This window comes from Populus trichocarpa, chromosome 12 (genome assembly GCF_000002775.5).
Source record: "Populus trichocarpa isolate Nisqually-1 chromosome 12, P.trichocarpa_v4.1, whole genome shotgun sequence".
NCBI classification, from domain to species: Eukaryota; Viridiplantae; Streptophyta; class Magnoliopsida; order Malpighiales; family Salicaceae; genus Populus; species Populus trichocarpa.
The window spans coordinates 1,050,258-1,067,211 of record NC_037296.2 but is presented as its reverse complement, the minus strand read 5'-3'; the positions used below and the strand labels follow the sequence as shown (position 1 = coordinate 1,067,211).

At 33.8% G+C, this 16,954-nt stretch overlaps 2 protein-coding genes across 4 annotated transcripts; one reads left to right on the top strand and one right to left on the bottom strand.

The window, feature by feature from the left end:
• Nucleotides 1–1,153: 1,153 nt before the first annotated feature.
• LOC7485222 (abscisic acid receptor PYL8) lies at nt 1,154–4,044 on the top strand. The gene is made up of 3 exons (XM_002318344.4): nt 1,154–1,543; nt 2,571–2,786; nt 3,311–4,044. The coding sequence occupies exons 1-3, from the start codon at nt 1,403–1,405 to the stop codon at nt 3,527–3,529; spliced, it is 576 nt and encodes a 191-aa protein (XP_002318380.1). The 5' UTR covers nt 1,154–1,402; the 3' UTR covers nt 3,530–4,044.
• A 2,379-nt stretch (nt 4,045–6,423) lies between these two features.
• LOC7485221 (ATP-dependent zinc metalloprotease FTSH 11, chloroplastic/mitochondrial) lies at nt 6,424–14,976 on the bottom strand. 3 transcript variants are annotated; one of them, XR_008056971.1, is made up of 18 exons: nt 14,174–14,976; nt 13,500–13,653; nt 13,301–13,393; nt 13,128–13,213; nt 12,915–13,038; nt 12,428–12,547; nt 12,032–12,082; nt 11,596–11,657; nt 10,348–10,405; nt 9,588–9,713; nt 9,428–9,508; nt 9,092–9,221; nt 8,847–8,995; nt 8,262–8,543; nt 8,030–8,119; nt 7,875–7,928; nt 7,092–7,306; nt 6,424–6,870 (listed from the first exon to the last, which is right to left on the bottom strand). XR_008056971.1 is itself a non-coding variant. In XM_006376567.3 (17 exons), the coding sequence occupies exons 1-17, from the start codon at nt 14,740–14,742 to the stop codon at nt 7,151–7,153; spliced, it is 2,385 nt and encodes a 794-aa protein (XP_006376629.1). In that variant the 5' UTR covers nt 14,743–14,976; the 3' UTR covers nt 6,424–7,150. The 3 variants fall into 3 exon arrangements, 1 of the variants encoding a protein (XP_006376629.1); XR_002977128.2 differs by having other exon boundaries at nt 6,424–6,715; XM_006376567.3 differs by having other exon boundaries at nt 6,424–7,306.
• Nucleotides 14,977–16,954: the final 1,978 nt, after the last annotated feature.

Here is a 16,954-nt window from a genome sequence, read left to right as displayed (position 1 = left end):
AATTTTAATTAGATTAACTGATAATGAATTGACTTGTCAGGTCAAACATATCATACCATGTCAACTCTCACCTAACTTAATTTGAAATCCGATCAAAATTAGGTCCCGAGTTAATGGGTTACAGAGTTAACATGTCAAATCAAGTCAGCTTTAATAATATTATGTATTCATGTAAATTGAGAATTACCTTTTTCTTTACCTTTTTAAAAATATATTAGATAATATTTGGTTATTATCTCGGGACAGAAGAAATACAGACAATAAAAACAGAAATATGTTTTGTTAAAAAGACAAATATAAAAACAAATTAGTCCCCGAGACAATTTTAAAGTAAATTTATATACTTTTAAAACATAAAAAACATGTTTTTAGAGACAATTATTATTATTTTATATTTTAAAATATCATTGTAAAAACTCTTAACTCAAAAGATGGTTATTATCATGGTTTTAAAACCCGACTTAAGGGCCGACTCGGGAAAAGAACCGTGTCATGGGCTGAGAGGGTTAACCTGAGTCAATCCCAATTTAATTTTTTTTAAAAAAATTAAAACAACATTATATTAATTAAAAAAATTATTAAAAAAAATTAACAAGTTTTGATTGGGTTTTATACAGAACTGTGAATCAACCTAAGGTTTTAACCAGGTCATGTTAGGTTAGTCCTTTCTCTAATTTTTCTTGAATCTTCATGCTCCTGGTCAATCAAGTCCCGAGCCGGTTTTTTAGGTTGGTTCAAGTTTTATAATATGGTTATTATAATATTATTAATTTTAACTCTTAATATAAACTAAATATAAATATAATATCTACTTATTTTCTTAAAATATATTAGTTTGGAGTAATAGTAAAATAATTTTTATTTTGATATTTTACTTGTATTATTAATTATCAAATAGAATAAAAAAAAAACAGTCATTCTATCTTATATATGATTATTAAATCCAATTAAATTCTGTCTCTAGCTCGCTGTAATCGTCTTTTTTTACTGGAAGAGTATCTAAACGGTAAGGAGCAGTTAAATTTGTTTGTTTTTCTACGGATAAGAAACTAAAAAGGAAATTCTTTCTTGTTTTAGATAAGGGCAATTCCGTCAATAAAGCAAAATAACAAAACGATAGTTTTTAGTTGTCCTTTCTTACCTTTCTACACTTTAATTTTAGGTAGGTGATGATATCATATGATAAGAAAGGATTTGAGGTTATTTCTTCTCACACACAACACCATAAACTTCGTTACAATTCTCACCGGCCGGTGACTGGAGAAGACTTCCGGCGAAATAGAGAAGTAATTCTTGCAGAGATACAGAGTGGTTTGTTGTCACTATATTGATATCTTTCATGGTCAATAGAGAAAGGGAGAAATAAAGAGCGTTTGTTTTTTGAAGGAAAAAGAGAGAGAAAATGAATGAAAATAGTAATGGAAGAGGAGGGATAGGAAGTGTTGAGAGTGAATATATAAGAAGACATCACAAACATGGTGATCTTGCTGACCATCAGTGTAGTTCTGCTCTTGTCAAGCACATCAAAGCTCCAGTTCATCTTGTAAAGTTTTCAACTTTTTTTTTTCCGGTTTTCCTTTTAATTTTCTATATTTTTGTATCCATGTGCTGTATGTATTGATATGTATGTGTGTGTGTCTTTTCTTTTGGATTTTGGTTTCTGGGTTTTCTTTATATTGGTCATTGCTTTGGTTTTAAGTGTGTTTTGTATGTGAAGATTCTGAAAGTGTGGTTTTTTATTTTTATTTTTATTTTTGGATTGGTCCTGATCTATGATCATGTTTCCTTTTTTAGTTTAGATGACTGTCTATTGACTATGGAGTTGTTTTTCTCGTTTTTTGTGTCTTTGATTAATGAACCTCTTCCTTCGACTTCTGTTTGGATGCTAAGAAAAGTCAGGAAAAGAGGAAAGAGATAATTATTCATTTTTTGGATGTATAATTACAATGTTTACAGTTCAATACTTCAATTTAACATTTTGGTTTGGAATATGCAAGTATCGGTCTTCTGTTTTTTTGTTTCCTCTCGAATTCAATGAAACACAAATTTCTTTCTTAAAATCAGTTTTTTTTTTTTGGTTTTCTTTCTTCATTATGATTTCTCGAGTCTTTGTCAGGCACAGCTGTGAATTTTCCATTTTGCCACTCTTTTCTAAACTGTACTGTTTAGGCTCTTGGAAAATCATGGAACTGAAGAATCAGAAGTTTGAGTTCTGTCCAATAGAAAAATGTTAAAGTTTGAAGTAAAGAAAACCAGGCAGTCCACTACAATTTAATTAATTGAAACTATTCATTTAGTTGTTCCTTTTCACTTTTTAATTGGGACGAATAACGTGAGATGTGCCATGGATGTCTTTTTCATGCACTGTTCTTACCAGACATCTGGATGGTTTGTATTAGAGAATCATTTCGAAAAAAGGATGCATGTTAAAGGGGATTCAATTGCGGAAACGATTTGCCCTTCAAGAATATCTCGGATTCTATTCTCGTTGGAATTTGATAGTTAACTAATTTCATTTAGTTGTTTTTTTATGGTTTACTTATTCCAGAAATATTCCTTGTATCCAATAGGTTTGGTCATTGGTGAGGAGATTTGATCAACCACAGAAGTACAAGCCTTTCATCAGCAGGTGTGTTGTGCTGGGAAATCTTGAGATTGGGAGTCTTAGAGAAGTAGATGTTAGGTCAGGGCTTCCTGCCACCACAAGTACTGAAAGATTGGAACTTCTGGATGATGATGAACATATCTTCAGCATCAGGATAGTTGGCGGGGATCACAGACTTAAGGTATGGAATCCACTGGCTCTTTGCTTTTTCTTGATATATATGTTTGATCTCTATTTCCTGTAAATTTGAACTTTTAGATTCCTGAAAAGTTCAAATTTTGCTGCACCCTCTGCCTTGTGATCTGGAATTCTCAAGTTCACACGCCTGTCTTGTACATATGTTGAGTCTGTAGGAGAGTTGATTTGTTGCCATTCAAAATTTGCAGATAGAACATGTTTTTGAAATTTGGGTCTCTGAGGTTGACATGTTTTGATGTTATACTCTTTAAAATTTCCACTTGAATGGAATCCAAAACAGAACTAGGTTTTGCTTTCTTTGTCATTGTCTGCTTCCAAGTTACAGAGACTATTGTTAAATTGTTTAGGAATATGATTGTTTTATATTGGTAGGTAGTTGCAATTGAGTGACATATTGAAAGTCTCAGTTCTCTGTTCTCTTTCGCAATTCTTGATTTCTTCGATCTCTCCTTTCTTTTCTTGCAAACCCAAACGAACCCAACTTGGTTTTATTTTTCTTTGCCCCAGAACTATTCTTCAGTCATTTCCCTCCATCCAGAGATCATTGATGGACGGCCAGGGACCCTGGTGATTGAGTCTTTCGTGGTGGATGTGCCTGATGGGAATACGAAGGACGAGACATGCTACTTTGTTGAAGCTTTAATCAAGTGCAATCTCAAATCACTAGCTGATGTTTCAGAGAGCCATGCAGTGCAGGACCGAACTGAGCCCATTGAGTGTATGTAAAAAGATTCCAGACCAGAGATGTGGTGGAGGCTACAGTTGTGAAGGATGAAGCTACCGGGGCATTTGTATCTAGGAGGCTCTAGAGACCGACTGGCAGCAGTAGTATTTTCTTCCATCTTTCAGACACTCTTGCACTCTCTTTCTTTGTAATTGTTGTGTCCTCTCTTTCATTGTTAAATCTACATGCTGAATATCTTCAGTAGCTCATGAACCACACACTCTTACAAGTTACTCATGCTTGTTAATGAAAATGGACAGAAAAAAGAAGAAGAAAGACCAGGCTCACTTTCTTGATGATATAGAGGGTTTTGGTCATGGTGCCTTACTGCATGTTTGTATAAATTGATGCTGGAAAGAGTCGGCATTTCATGTTTTTGCTTTTTACCTTGTGTTTAGGTGCAAAATACGCTAGAAGTTTGGTAAGATGAACATCTAGAACAGCTGTAATTTAAGACAGAGAGGATGTGATGTCTTTTTCCTAGTAATTTCAATTACAATTTACAGGTTTTGTTACAGCTAAACATAGTCATTGCTGTATCCATATACTGTCTGGTGGTGATGAAGCCTGTAACATGGGGAATGGCAGGAGAGTAGAGGTAATTTCTTGTGGGCTTATATGTGCCTTTAACCTTTGAACACGATTCTATTGTCCTGTCAAACATCTTAATATTTGGAATTGAATTATAAAAATTAAGCACAAGCTTTGAAAAATGTGTTAGTAATATAAAAATTAAGTTTATGGGTAGAGATAGGGTGTTTATATTTATTCTTGGTTCATGATTATCATGTGAAATAGTTCAAATAGTACAAGATAAAAGTTAATAATAATAAATTAAAAATTGCTTATATAATTTTTTTATTTCTAATTTAATCTCTTTATATTAATTTTATTTGCGATCAAACTTAATGTTTTGTTTTGATTGATTTTATATAAAGCTCTCATGATGTTCAAAATAAATATTAGTGCTCAATTTTTATTAATTCAAACAATTAAAACTTTAAGGATTCAATTTTAAACTGAAATAAATATTCAATCTTTGTTTTTTTTAAGAAATAATTTCTTTATCTTAACTTCTCAACTCAATCTTTGATTAAAATTAAAAGATTTATTATTATTTATTTGTCACGTATCATTCTCAATTTATTTTATTGAACACATTATTTTTATAAGATTTTTTTTTACAATAAAAAATTGTTTCTTTCCACAACATAACACGGTTCAAGCTAGTACCAACTAGTAAAAAAATTGTAAAAAAATTGAGGTTGAATAAAAAGTAGTTTAATATGTTCGGTTAAAAATACTTTTCAAATTGAGGTTATAAAATAACTAAAAAAGATATATATATATATATATATATATATATATATATATATATATTTTGATAGTTTTTAATTTAAATATTATAGATTTAACTACCATTATTACATCATTAAATAAATAATACTTTATATCAAATATTTTTTATTATTCCATTAACTTATCTATAATTTCATCACGTATGAAATTCATCCGATAAAGACTATAGTTTCCATGACATTTTGAGCGTGCAACAAAATCAGGTAAAATAAAATATCATCAGAAACAAAATTGGAATTGCGATTAAATTTCGCAAATGCTACATGTCCTTCTAATTTATGTAGTGTTATTGAATAATATTAAACAATAGTTTTTCGAGTAAAACACAATTTTAAAAAAAAAAAATACCAGGTCGGGCGCGGTCCAATGAATAGTTGAAACACTGTTCATGTGAACAGTACCCAGGTGAATTATCACCTGACATATAGACACAGCCGCATGAGAAGCAGCTGAGAGCTGCTTCTCACGAACCGGCGGTTTCAACGGGCTCACATACACAGTAATTTGCGTATTATTTACGCGGTTTGCTAAAAAGGTTGCCGCAACCGCGTAAACAAACGGCCTCTAAATATAGATGTTGGATGCTGATCAATAAAAGACAAAAAAAAGTTATGATTCTTATCACCGGTTCTATTTTACACTTTGCCTTTTTTTTTAATTGCAAAAAATTTAATTTTTTATTTCATGAAAAATTTTCTTTTATTTTGACCCAAAATGCCCTATGATGTCAATACTTCAAAAGAATATCAAATGCTCGAAAACTTTCTGGATGGAAAATATATATTTTTTAAGTATCTATGGGTGAGAAACCAAAAGGATGGGCACGAAAGAGAAAGGAATATTTTATATTAGTTAAATTTAGCAAACGTCAAGGCTTTTGTCACAATCCATATCATAGAAAATCTTTTTTTTTTCTTTTATTATTTTAAAAAATGGCAGCTAAAGGCATCTAATTATTTGATCGTCATGCACGTTTCCCTGCACAGAACATCTCAATTTCAGATGCTTTCTCTACAAATACAGTTAACAAATATCACAACTGGTTATTTATAATTTTAGCAGAGATTGAAACTCGGATGTATGCAAATCAAGTTGAAATATTCTGAATCTTCATTTTAGTTACAAGTTTCTTCAATCCGAACAAAAATTTATAGTTTAGCTCTCTGGTCCTCCGCTAGGCTTGATTCTCTGTTTTCCCACCGAGTGGTTTTGCCCAGTATCAACCAGTATCATTAAACTAGTCTTGATTTCACAGATCAATCCGGTTATCATTAAACTGTCTTGATTTCACAGATTAATCCGGTGATTCGGGATCAGGCTGGATTTTATACTGAACAAGATAAAGTTTGACCCGATCAAATTCAAATGATCTGCAAGTCAATCTGCGACCCGATTAAATTCAGAACTTCAAATATAACATCCCTTTTTACCATCTTCTGCTTTGTGATGGTCATTAATAGAAATAACAATTCTTTGTTGACAGGACAGTGTAGCTTCCATGAGAGCAGAACAGTCAAGACAACTTCTAATAAATCAATGAAAGAATCAAGATTTCTATTTTTATTATTTATCATGCTTGTAGGCATTTTTACACTGAGTTATGTCCAACCTTTATTTCTTCGACAGCTTCTCTCATGTGAAATAGCTATTACTACAATAAGAGATCCATCCAATCTGGCAGTGCATTAATCCAGAGACACCAACAATTCTCCATGTAAAAAATGTAATGAAACTCTCCATCATAACCATGTACTTGTATACATTCTGCTTCATAATATAACGAGGGAGCTTTCTTACACGTGTTATGGTGTCACTTCTGCTGCCAATATCTGGATTGCGCGTGGAGCTTTTTAGTCACATTTTTTCTAGGTTAGAAAACACAGAACGGATGATTGAACAGAAAGGAATATATCAATCTTGACTAGAATCATGAGCCAGAAATGTGGGGGGAAATCTTAAGGGAATACCATGAAGCCTGCCCTGCCTATAACATCGAATATTATATGTTCAAAATTTTACCCACGATTTCGGGGTAAACATTCAGATGAGACATGTAAGAAATAGAACACGATCTGTCATTGCCAGCTCTGTTGTTACGGGAGAGCTTGTTGGATGCTTGGGGTGTATGAATATAATTTCTATCCCACCGTATCTATGTATGGAACATGAAAGGGGAGAATTAGAGAGGGATTGATGAATAATCACCTGTACTGCTTTAAATATACTGTACAGAATCTCCCCCCATGGTCGATTAGAGTGCATGATCAAGCCATTACAAACTCCCCTTCTTCTTGCTCTACTTCTTGTTGCTCAGGTTGCCGTCCTTCCTGGTAAGGAAGAAGAATTCGCTTTATTTCTTCTGCGCTTAGTGTTTCGTACTCTAAAAGAGCATTTGCTAGTGCATGTAATGCCTTCTCATGCTGCAAAAAATCAAACAAAAAATCAGTGACTGCTAGAATTTACAATACAGAAAGTTGTATTAACATTGCCTATTTGAGCACTGAAGGCACTTTGCCTACTTGAGCACTGAACATTGCCTATTTCCACAAAATCAACCCTCTTAAGCTTGCAAGAGAGCCTTCAAGATACGAGAAGACAACTTCAACAGAAGGTTCAGGCATAAAAAGGGCCTGTCACTCAAGTGAACTAATTCTAAAAATTAGAAAAGTCAACTATCAACAACAAAGCTTATGTAGAAAGTGTATGCAGGAACAAGAACAGAAAGATTTTAACTGATGACATATTCATAACTTTCCACTCCATATAATGTTTGCTCAAAATGAATGCTTTCCAAAATTTCCTAAGGAAAATTGCTGGAAAGAGAGCATACAAGGAATGTTTCATGTCCCCTTTTCTAAGCTCCATTAACACGATGTGCCCAGTGCAAATTTTACCGATGGGAACAAAACACAAAACAAGAGGAAACAATGCCCAATAGACATGGATGTGTCCTTTTCAAAAACAAAATACTGAATCATAAGAACAAACCTTCTTCAGCAAGGCTTTCACACGAGCATATGCTTCTCTTAAGAGTTTCACCACCTACAGAATGGACCAAACAAATCACACAATCATTCCAAACCATGACCACAGGTTCACCCAAAAAAAGTCCATAAACAAGACTAGGGATTCAAAAAACATACTTCAGCATCAACACGTGACTGCATTTCTGAACTTGATCTTTCTTTAATATGTACTGGTCCAATTGCTTCGCTCATCCCACAATTTGATACCTTACATAGCATTAAGCAATCAGCATTAATATGCATTTTGTGCCTATTGATCGAATCAAACTTAGATGTAACCATTTATTCAATGTGGTTTGGGAGCTTGATAAACCAAAAGAAATGAAACTTTTAACATGCAAACACATACCATATACTGCGCAAGCTCTGTTGCTGTGTGAAGATCACTACTTGCTCCAGTAGTGATATAATCCTGTCCAAATACGAGCTCTTCCGCAACTCTTCCTCCCATACAAACATCAAGCCGAGCTAATAACTGCTTTTTACTAATTGATGTCTCATCACTTGAAGGAAGCTGGGTGACCATTCCTAAAGCAGACCCACGGGGCATTATAGTTGCCTTGTGAATTGGGTGTGCACCCTCAGTATTGAAAGCTACAATAGCATGGCCACTCTCATGATATGCTGTTAACTGGAAACAAGTGTAATAACATCAGCAATAAACACCAATGAATCTCACTGGATGAATCCTAGTACACTGAATTGAACATTTGCTTGCCATTGATGATAATAAGTTAATAATAAACCCCTTTCCTAAGTCTGTTATCCAACTAAATGTGGAAGTAGAAAGAGAAAGAATCAAGATAGTTCAGCTTATGCCAATAAATTAAGCCCAAAAAACACGAGTTCCAAGAATAGATAGAAAAACATCAACATGCATTGCAATCATCCAAACCTACTACTCTAGAGTGATTGCCTCGTGATTGATATATACCTTCTTTGACTCTTCAGAAATGAACATTGTTTTCCGCTCAGTCCCCATAATTATCCTGTCTTTTGCAAATTCCAATTGTGTAGCAGATAACTTCTCAGCACCTTCTACAGCAGCTTTAATAGCGGCAATGTTTACCAAGTTCGCAAGATCTGATTGCAAAATGAGAAGCGACGGAAAAGTTTGTTGATTAAATTGACTAAACTTGTGCAGGAAAACAAAATATGCTGCTTCAATCAATGACCAACCTGCTCCATTGAAGCCTGGTGTGCCACGAGCAATTGATTTAACATCTACATCATCGGCCATTGGCTTATCTTGCAGGTAGAGCTCCAAAATCTCTTGTCGACCTTTAACATCAGGATTTGGCACGACAATCTAAAAAGATTTCTTGTTAGTCATATCACCAAGGATAACAATTCAAATAATAAATAGATGACATATAAACACAGTATATGCAGACCCTCTTGATCTCTCTCATCATTCATGGATTTATTGAGTGAAACCATTTACAAACACCTTGAAACGCCTTATCATTTTAATTTTAAAAGCTCAAAGAAATAGTAGCGAATAATATAACATACATGACGGTCAAATCTACCAGGCCTGGTCAAAGCAGGATCAAGAATATCAGGCAAGTTTGTTGCAGCCATCAATATTATTCCCTGCAGTTAAAAAAATGAAACAAGTTTAGAAAGGTGGAGATGAATTGACAGATTAAATTACAAGCCTGTCTATAGGTACCTCATTCTGTTCAAAACCATCCATTTCAACAAGTAGTTGATGCAATGTCTTCTTTGTATGGCCTTCCCATTGTTTCCTTGTTGACCCAACAGCATCAATTTCATCAATAAAAATGATACATGGAGCCTGCAAAACATGAAATGGTGTTAGTTGCGCAATAAAAAGGAAAAGCACAGTAATAAGTCTATTCATATGGTTCTGACTTCACAGTTTCAATCATGGATGTAATTAAAGACAAGTTGTCGATGATTGACTTAGGAAACTAACACATTCCTCAATCTTCTTTTATTCTGATTTTTAGGATTGCATAACTGGCTGTGTATTTCATTATGCCAAAGCAGAATGACTAAATCAATATGCTGAACTAGAATACTCAAAATAGTGAGAGAAGAAAACTCCAAGCAGACTATTCACCTTGGCAGACCAGCAGAAAGGGAAAAGAAACACCATCAACAATGATAGAAAACCACATACATCAATAAGATGTTATTTCGATGGTGCATACAGGAGAAAGCCAATCTTTTCTATGCATTCTAAGTGCACCGATCTCTAATATCATAACAAAAACTCCTTTATTTCAAGAACATGTCCTCAGACAACATAAAGCATTGTCATGTTCAGCAGTGCATATTGTTTTGCTAGAAGAGAATAGAGTCCTACAAAGGGTTACCAAGACAGCTTTCAAATTTATCTGTTCGTTTGTTTTAATTTGTTTCTCCCAACTGAATAGTCAAGAAAGAAAAAAGAAAAAAAAACAAACCTTTTTTTTAGCTGCTTGAAATAAGGATCTTACACGCCGAGCACCGACTCCAACAAACCTGCAGTACAGAAGGCAAGATAAGGCACAAATATTTTTTTTAGATCACAAAAGAAAGTTTTATTAGAAGATGGGGATTCAATAGAACAAAATTAGAGAATTAGGCATCCTTCCAGAAAGTGACCAGAAACAACAATCTAGTTTTGAATAATTAAGCACTCCAATCCCTTTGTATAACTAGCAAACAGGTCCTGAGAAGAGTATCTAATCCCACAAGGCCACAACTGATTCAATTTGAGGATTATTAAAAATCCTTGCATCTCTCCATCCAAATACACCAAAGATATTACAGAAAAAGCACATCTCCTGAAATCTTACAATCTCTCCCTTCCCAAACCCACAAAAGACGCCAACAAAAATTGTTCTACCCTCCATATCACGCAAAAATCACTACAAAATGCAAAGTCTTTGCCACAATCCAGCAGTCTTCCTGTCTACAAAACCATCTGTACTTAGCACAAATGTTCAATTTAAAATGTTGCAAGCATGCTGTGACCACTTTATTGTTGGATCAACCATTTAGGAGCTCCAGGAGACTCAAAGGACAACAAAGGCATTTCATCACTCAATTTAAGGCATTAAAAAGTAGATCCAGCAGCTTCACTGCAGCCTTTCCTCATAAATACATAGCCAATTCATTGTCTCCGCATCCTTTTCCACCAGCAACTTCTCCTACAACTAAACATGTTGAGGCTGCAGCCTTTTCTCATAAATACATAGCCAAGTCACTGTTTTCTCATCCTGTATACCAGCAATTTCTTCAACAATTCACATGTTGCTACCAAACACAACCAAGTGAAAGAATCAACTCACCTCAAGCTGTTTCTATACACGCATCAATTACTCAAACGTGATAGAGCGCCACTCAACAGACAAAAGCTGGTGAACGTGGCAGGCCCATTTCATCCACCATGACCAATATGGTCAAGCACACTAACGCGTCTCTTTTTCATTCTTGCTGCCAAGTAAGAGAACTATCATATTCTACACTTCTGCTAGAACTTAATCAGCAGTCCAAATGCAAATTCATGCTGCCACTTGAAAGATTTACCGCTAATTATTAAAGCGTAAAAAGAACTAGCTTTGTCGCATCCCCCAAGAAAAGAAGCATCAGTATAAGATACTAAGAAAATTCTCTTTCTATTATTAGAAATTAATGAGAGAATCTTTGAAAGGTAAAAGATGACTCACATTTCCTCAAATTCAGATCCTGCTCTATAGAAAAAAGGTACTCCAGCTTCTCCAGCAATGGCCTTGAGGTTCCAGATAAAACAATTATCAGAAGAAGCATATTAATATAAACATAGATGACTGGTACTCATGATCATAAATTCAAGAAAGGATAGGCATCCATTAAGAGATTTTGCAAAACACAATCTTGAACATAGGAATTGACATGGTTGATTTGTTCAGGTGAATGAAAATTAGAATCTACACTCTCTCAGCATGTCATTTTGATATGTATAGTTAATGACACAAGGGTTGTTATTTATAGACCATGAGCTTCAAAGACAGAAGTCCAATAGCAGAAAATAGAAGTGGTCAACAGCTAAAGACAAAGCATTTGAGGACAAGAAAGGCATAACATGTGAAAAACCCATCTAAAAAATATGCAAGTAATAGTTACCTTGGCAAGCAATGTTTTCCCTGTACCAGGTGCCCCTGTCAAAAGAATTCCCTGCAGTGGAATGATGTTAAACTATGTTTTCAGAAATGAAAAAAGAAATTCAAATTCCAAAGTAAAACATGTTTGGTAATGAGTATTTTACATGTAGAGAATAGTACAAAGAGAACAATAGATAATAGTATATCATTTCTCCCATGTACAGAAAAGAATTAAAATGAACATTACTGCTGAACAGGAAGGTAAATGATAGAAGTTATTCATGACAAATTGGAACACAAAACCTATTGTGCTTGGCCAATATATGAGCTATGACATGTATACTGCGCACCACAGGGTCCATACACAGTAAACAGAACCACATGATACATATTATAACCAACAATATTTCACACAAACCTTTGGCAACTTCCCACCTAGACGAGTAAACTTTGTTGGGTTTTTAAGATACTCCACTACTTCCTCAAGTTCTTGTTTTGCATCATCACAGCCTTTAACATCCTTAAATGTTTTAACATTCTGCAAATAAATCAAAGTCAAGACCAACCGTTATACGTTAAATAAAAGAGCAATATAGAATAAAAGAAAGCAACTATCCAAGATATAATCTCTTTAACCAAGTAACTGTTGATCTGAATTAAGAGTTCCACTGGTAAACCAGGGTTTCCATTTTCTTCTTTCCTATTCCAACTTAAAATATATAATCTAGCTCTATCCCCTTGCTAAGAGACACAGAAACAGGAACACGTCCAACAAGTTAAACATATACTATTAATCTTCTTTACACCCTATAACGAAATACAGACAAAGCAATCTTGTATAACTGAAGGTAGCAAGATTCTAAAATACGAACTAATATCTGAGGCACAAAACATTGAAAGCTCACTTTGTCAGGCGTGATTTCTTTATTCAGTTCTTTTGGAGTATAAGAAGAACTTGAGCCAGCTCCTGAAGCTCCTATTCCACCCAGACTCCCTATATACTTTTGAAGTGCAGCAGCACCCATGAACCTGAAAAATGAATTCTCTATCCTATAAGGTAGAGAAATAGAGCAGGGAATAGTGAAACAGGCGCACAAATGAAACACAAGACCTCATACCAAACCAATCCAACTGCAACGGTAAACAAGATAGTGGAGATAAGCTCTTGGGCAAACCGTGACTTGTTTGACACTTTAGGATCAACCTACCAAAACCAGAAGCAGATACTATTAAACCACATTGTTCCAAATACTAAGTCACAAGCACAACAATTTTTACCATTAGTTCTTACCATCACCACATGCAACGGTTGCTTCTCGGATATGCCAGGATTCATTAAGGGCTTATCCGTGTCCCCTGATGCATGCTGCTTCAATTCTTGCAACTACAGATTAAACATTAATCAATCAGATATAGTGCAGAAAAACTACAGCAACAAACATCACATATCCAACTAAATGAACGACAATAAAACATGTTCTTTAATTTACCAAAGCAGGAAGACTGGAAGGCTTTCCAGATTGTTCATCAGGAAGATATTCTGCAATAGAATTAGTAACTACAAGAGCTTTAAGATACTCGACGACTCCTTTGCTATCCACTGCATGGTCTCTTTGTTCAAACCTCTTAATCACAGACTCAGGACTGCAAAAGTTAATAATAATTTCACTTCTCGTACCAATTTCTCAACAATAACAAAAACACTAAACTAGTACAGAAGGCTTCAAATTTAACAAAAAAAGGGGATAAACTCAATTCCTTTATCAATTTCTAAGCATCCAAAAGACTATTTTTTTAAAAAAATATATTCTAAAACTTCAAACAAAAAAACTCATAAAATTCAATTATTCTATTAATTCTCACAAAACAACAGATAAAATCCAAAACCCAAGAAACAAACCATTAATTTTAATCAATTAAACGATTTCTCAGTAGGCAAACAAATAGTATAACAAATTAAAAAGAAAAAAGAAAAAAACTCAGCTCCTGTACCAATTTCTCAGCAACCAAATATATAAAATAACAAACCAAATAAAAGGTCAAAACTTCAACAAAACCACATCAAAACCAATAAACCGAACAGATATCAAAGCTCCAAACTTTAACTACACATCACCAAAGCAAAAGGAACCTATAAATTTTTTATCAAAAACTAAAGCCAAACCTGTGCTTATTAAGCTCAACTAAAAGAGCAGTCTGTTTCTCAACATCTTTAGGATTAGCTTCAGCTTCAGCAATCAATTTCTCTAATTTCTTCTCTTGTTTCCAAAATGGCCACCAATTAGAAGAGTAAGAACCCAGCAACATGAACAATTTCTGAAACCCATTTTTCATTGTGGCCCATATCCCCATAAAAAACACCACCATTCTAATCCTCCCATTCCTATCATAAACCCCACCACCATCACCTTCTTTCTCCTCCACTAAATTACCTCCATGTCCCTCCACCTCCCCCCTTCCACTCTCATTGCTCTGTACTACATCCACTACCTCTTGTGTTTTTTCGGGATTTGAAATCGGAGGGACCGTTTCGGAAAGTGGGTCAGCATTGTCAGGTTGCAATGTACAAGGGATTGAGTGAGGGCGGAGTCTGAGATTTAGAGAGGGGGGAAATGAGGTTTTAGAGAGGGAAAGAGGGGAGTTGATGGGATGTTGAAAGCTGTGTCGTTTTGAAGGAGAGTAAAGAGAGAAAGATGGTCTGCAAAGAAGGGAAGCTTGTAAAGTGATAGTCATTGTTGTTGATGAAGAAGAAGAAGAAGAAACTTTAGGGTTTATGAAGGAATCTATCACAACAAAAGAAGAAATCTCTCTGTTCCTCTCTCTATCGTTTTGAAGAGAGGGGGGGAGGGAAGAAGGGAGTTTTGAGAGCCACAGAAAAAGTGAAAGAAAGGAAGTGAAGAAGAGGAAATCTTATCTTTTTAGTTGGAAGGGAATTGGATTGATTGAAATTGGCGCCGGCTTTTTGTGTAAGTGTCATCCATCTTATATTCTTACTTGCTTACACTTATGTTTGGTTTGACCTGTTAACTTGGAACTCAAAGTATCTAATGAGTTAACTTTCAGTTTTTCTACTGTTATTAATCTTTACATGACCATCTGGTCTCTTTGTTCGGATCGAGGGTAAAAAAAAAAAAAAAAACTCAAAGTTCATCTACTGTTATTAATCCATGTCAAATATATGATTTGATTTTTAAAAAAATAAAATCATTTATTATCTCGAATTATTGTGCTTAACCTATAACACTGGACCAAATCGGTTTTAATAATTATATATTTTTTTAATTAATGGTATCATATTTTGCATCTTGAAATTAAGTTGTTTTCGATAATTTTAAATTCATTCATACACATGTCTACAATATTGGACCAATTTTAGGTGATGTAGATTTAAAATATCAATCACCATCAATAATTTTTTTAAGAGATGGATTGTGTGATTAAAGAGATTTGTTTATTTAATTATAACATTTAAGCACAACATCTATAAATATACTAAATTAATGTGAGGGTTGCATCTTTAAAAAATTCAATTAATATGTACATGAATTTTTAGATTAATGTGGGTGTACGGATCAACTTGCGTGTACCTCGACTAATTTTACAGATCCTGAAATTAACAATTTTCCAGTGACCTTGAGGTTTATGGAACTCGAGCTGGTGAATTTTAAAAAATAAATTTAGAACTTGACCAATTTAGTTATACCTTGAAGGTTATTATTTATGAAAATGTTGTCAAAGTCAATTTGGTTTTTTTTTTTTGAAACCAGATTTTCAAAATCTTATACATGCATGTATTTTTCAATGTCGATTTGCAATGTTTTCCTACCGAATAACTCATTTCTTTTGTTTTATTACCATTTTTTTTTAATTCAGGAAAGAAGTGAACGGAGGGGAATTAATTGTTGTCCTTTCTTCTTGCTTTGGAAATCATTCTTTGTAAGAGAGACGTCTTATCTCCGGTTTGGGGTGTGATGGAAAGGAAGGGAATTGGATCATAACCTTATGGCATGAAACCTTGTTAATCTTCAGAAATTCATTCTCTTTCTTTCAACAAATAAATTTCTCCTAGAAGTTATCAACACTTCTAGCTTCTTCTTTATTTGTGTTTTAATTTTTTTAAAAAAAAAATTGATTATTTTTAATATTTTCATATTATTTTAATATTCTTGTATTAAAAATAAAATTTTAAAAATAATATTATTTTAATATATATTTTTTAAAAAAATTATTTTAAAAAACAATCATTCCTATAATATTAAATCATTATTATAATATCAAACCGACTCTCTATCTTTTATCTCTCAACTAGTGATATTATTCAATAATATCAGCATATATACACATTCAGGTAATATCAAATCACAAGTTCTCATGTAATCTCAGGTTCAAGCCTTGTGGTTGCTAATATGATGGTCAGTAGAGACTTACATGGTTGTTAACTTCAGGGCCTGTGAGATTAGTCGAGATACGCGCAAGCTGAGCCGGACATCCACGTTAATAAAAAAAAAAAACCACAAGCACAACAATCATTATTAATTATATTCATTTCCCTCCCATTTTCTATCCAATCGAAGGTTAATTTATTGCCTCTCATTCCCTTCTCAGCCAAACGGAGGATAGAAAAATTCACCTCCCTTCCCTATTTCAGCTGAGAATAATTTTCCCAGGCAAAATGTAAGAGAAGCTTATTATTATACATGAGAGATTGGATTGCTCAGAAAGTGTTAAACATAATTTCCTTTTTCTTAAAAGAAGAAACCCTTAACCCGGGTTCAGATTAGGTAAGACTAGATAATTATAAACGCTATGTTGCGGGTTAGATTATTTTTTTTATTAATTATAAGAAAGATATTCATGTGTTTTTCTAGCAAAAACAAATTATAAAAAAACATGATACTGGAATCATTAACTCGATTGGATTCAATAAGACTGGATAATCTAATAA